The sequence below is a fragment of the Octopus bimaculoides genome, chromosome 4 (genome assembly GCF_001194135.2).
Source record: "Octopus bimaculoides isolate UCB-OBI-ISO-001 chromosome 4, ASM119413v2, whole genome shotgun sequence".
NCBI classification, from domain to species: domain Eukaryota; kingdom Metazoa; phylum Mollusca; class Cephalopoda; order Octopoda; family Octopodidae; genus Octopus; species Octopus bimaculoides.
In genome coordinates, this window is record NC_068984.1 from 73,643,256 (window position 1) to 73,645,667 (window position 2,412).

The 2,412-nt window shown below is 35.0% G+C and overlaps 1 protein-coding gene across 1 annotated transcript in view; it reads left to right on the forward strand.

Annotated features, from left to right (window-relative positions):
• The window catches only part of LOC106870898 (cilia and flagella-associated protein 47), a 195,878-nt gene that overhangs the window by 84,648 nt on the left and 108,818 nt on the right, over nt 1-2,412 (forward strand). Inside the window, exon 28 of the mRNA XM_014917133.2 lies at nt 646-737. Within this exon, the coding sequence (XP_014772619.1) occupies nt 646-737 (92 nt within the window). The remainder of the gene's footprint in view (nt 1-645; nt 738-2,412) is intronic.

Here is a 2,412-nt window from a genome sequence, read left to right on the forward strand (position 1 = left end):
ATACATACATACATACATACATACATACATACATACATACATACATACATACATACATACATACATACATATATTGTCGTAGATCGTAGGCTTGAAACATAAAAGACTTTCTCACCTCCTGAGCATTAAACTAATACACCTATTTGTTGTTTACACACCTGTCTTCATCCTTTGCTTTTTTTGTAAATTCCAACTATATATATATATACACACACACACACACACAAACACATACATACAGGCACAGGAGTGGCTGTGTGGTAAGTAGCTTGCTTACCAACCACATGGTTCCAGGTTCAGTCCCACTGCATACAAATAATAAGTCCTGGGGTCGATTTATTCAACTAAAGGTGGTGCTCCAGCATGGCCACAGTCAAATGACTGAAACAAATAAAAGAATAGAAGAATACATATATATATATATATATATATATATATATATATGACAGGTATCTTTCAGTTTCCATCTAACAGATCCACTCTCAAAGTCTTTGGTCAGCTCAAGGCTATAGTAGAAGACACTTGCCGAAGGTTCCACACAGTGGGACTGAACTTGGAACCATGTTGTTGGGAAGCAAGCTACTTACCATGATTTTTTTACTAATTAATTAATTTCTTTATTTGTTTATTTATTTATTGTTGTAGGTTTCCTGAACTGACAGTTGAATGTCCTAGTGTCACTTGTGATGACAACAAAGTTATTGAACCTTTCAAAGCAACAATTCTTGATAACGGTGGTAAGTACCAAACCTTCATTGTAATCATTATAACATGATTTTTTTGTGTGGGGGGGTAGAGCTTTTTTTTTGCTTTATAGTTTGTTTTTTTACTTTTTTTATGCATTCATAATCTCCTAGCAAGATTGAACTTGTTCACCAGTTATTCTACATATTCAAGTCCCTATGATTCTACAAAACTGAGATCATTGTTATCTGACTATACCATTCCTTAAAACATTAAAAGTCTAATATTAATTTTATTTTCATCCCTTTGCGGTTGATAAAATAAGTACCATTTGAGCACCAAGGTTGATGTAGCTAACTTAATTAATAATACTAATGATATATGTGCATATGCATGTATACATACATATATGTACATACCTACATCTACATGTGTATATAGATGCATATCCGGGTACAGGACGTCAGAAAAAGGAACGGAAACATAAAGCACAAAAACGGACTTTGTTTACAGACAACAGAACGAACACATAGGAAAACAGACGAGCCACTTATGGAACTTTTCCTTCATCAGCTGCCTCTATTCTAAACTAGGCGTTTCAAAGATGAGGATAAGACAACAAAAAACTGCACCCCTCTGCCAAGCCATGTCAAGCCAATCGGCAGAGTAGACTCATCAAACCAGTATGATTTCAAGCTCAAATTCACAGCCTCCATATCAGACCATGGTTGCTGGAGAGGACATATTCATCCTGCAATAGACTGAACATAGGCAATCCAGTCCAATATTATCTTAGGACTGATGTCCTCATGTTTGCTGCTATAGTCTCAATATCTTAGCTGAAGTAACCTTGGGCATTCTTTAGGTGCCAGTTATATTCAGTTTTGTTCTTGGAAAAACATATAGTGTGTAATAGGAGGGATATTTGGCTGCTATTTGTTGCTAGTCAGTCAATGGCATTGAGAGACTCTCTCTCTCATTTGGCTCATTGTTGTTGCTGTTAACAGTGATGGGGGTGATAAACTAAGGCTAATGTCAATAGCAACGATGATGACGATTATGATGACGGTGATAGTAAACATTGGGATAGGAAGAAGAGAAGGAAAAATCGCAAAAGAGTAAAATATTTCTGGTAGTGATAAAGATGATGATGATAATGATGGTGGTGGTGATATTGATAGTGGTGTGGTGGTGGTGCCAGTGATAAGAATGATAATAATTATGATCATAAAAGTGATGATAGATTTTAATAAAGATGACAATGATATTGATGATATTGGGAGATCATAACAATGATGCTGATAACAAGGACGGTGATGCAAAACACGATAGCAATGATGATAGCTAATGATGGTGATAACAATGGTAATAATAGTGATGACAATGATGATGATGATGATGATGATGATGATAGTGTTAAAAGTGATGGGAATGATGGTAGTATAGTCACAACAATGAAAGGATGAAAATGATAATGATATGGGTGATGATGAAGATGATGGTCGCGGTTGTGGTACAAAATAATGAAGAAAATATTCCAGAAGTAATTAGAGTGATAGAATTCAGGTTGGCACTCTTTGATTTGTTTTGCTTTTTTTTAATTTTTTTTATTTGCAGAGAGACACAAAAAACAATTACACACACACACACACACACATATATGCACCCACGTCCACCTACACATATACATCCACAAAATAAATAAGGTGAAAAACTATATTTGTTTCT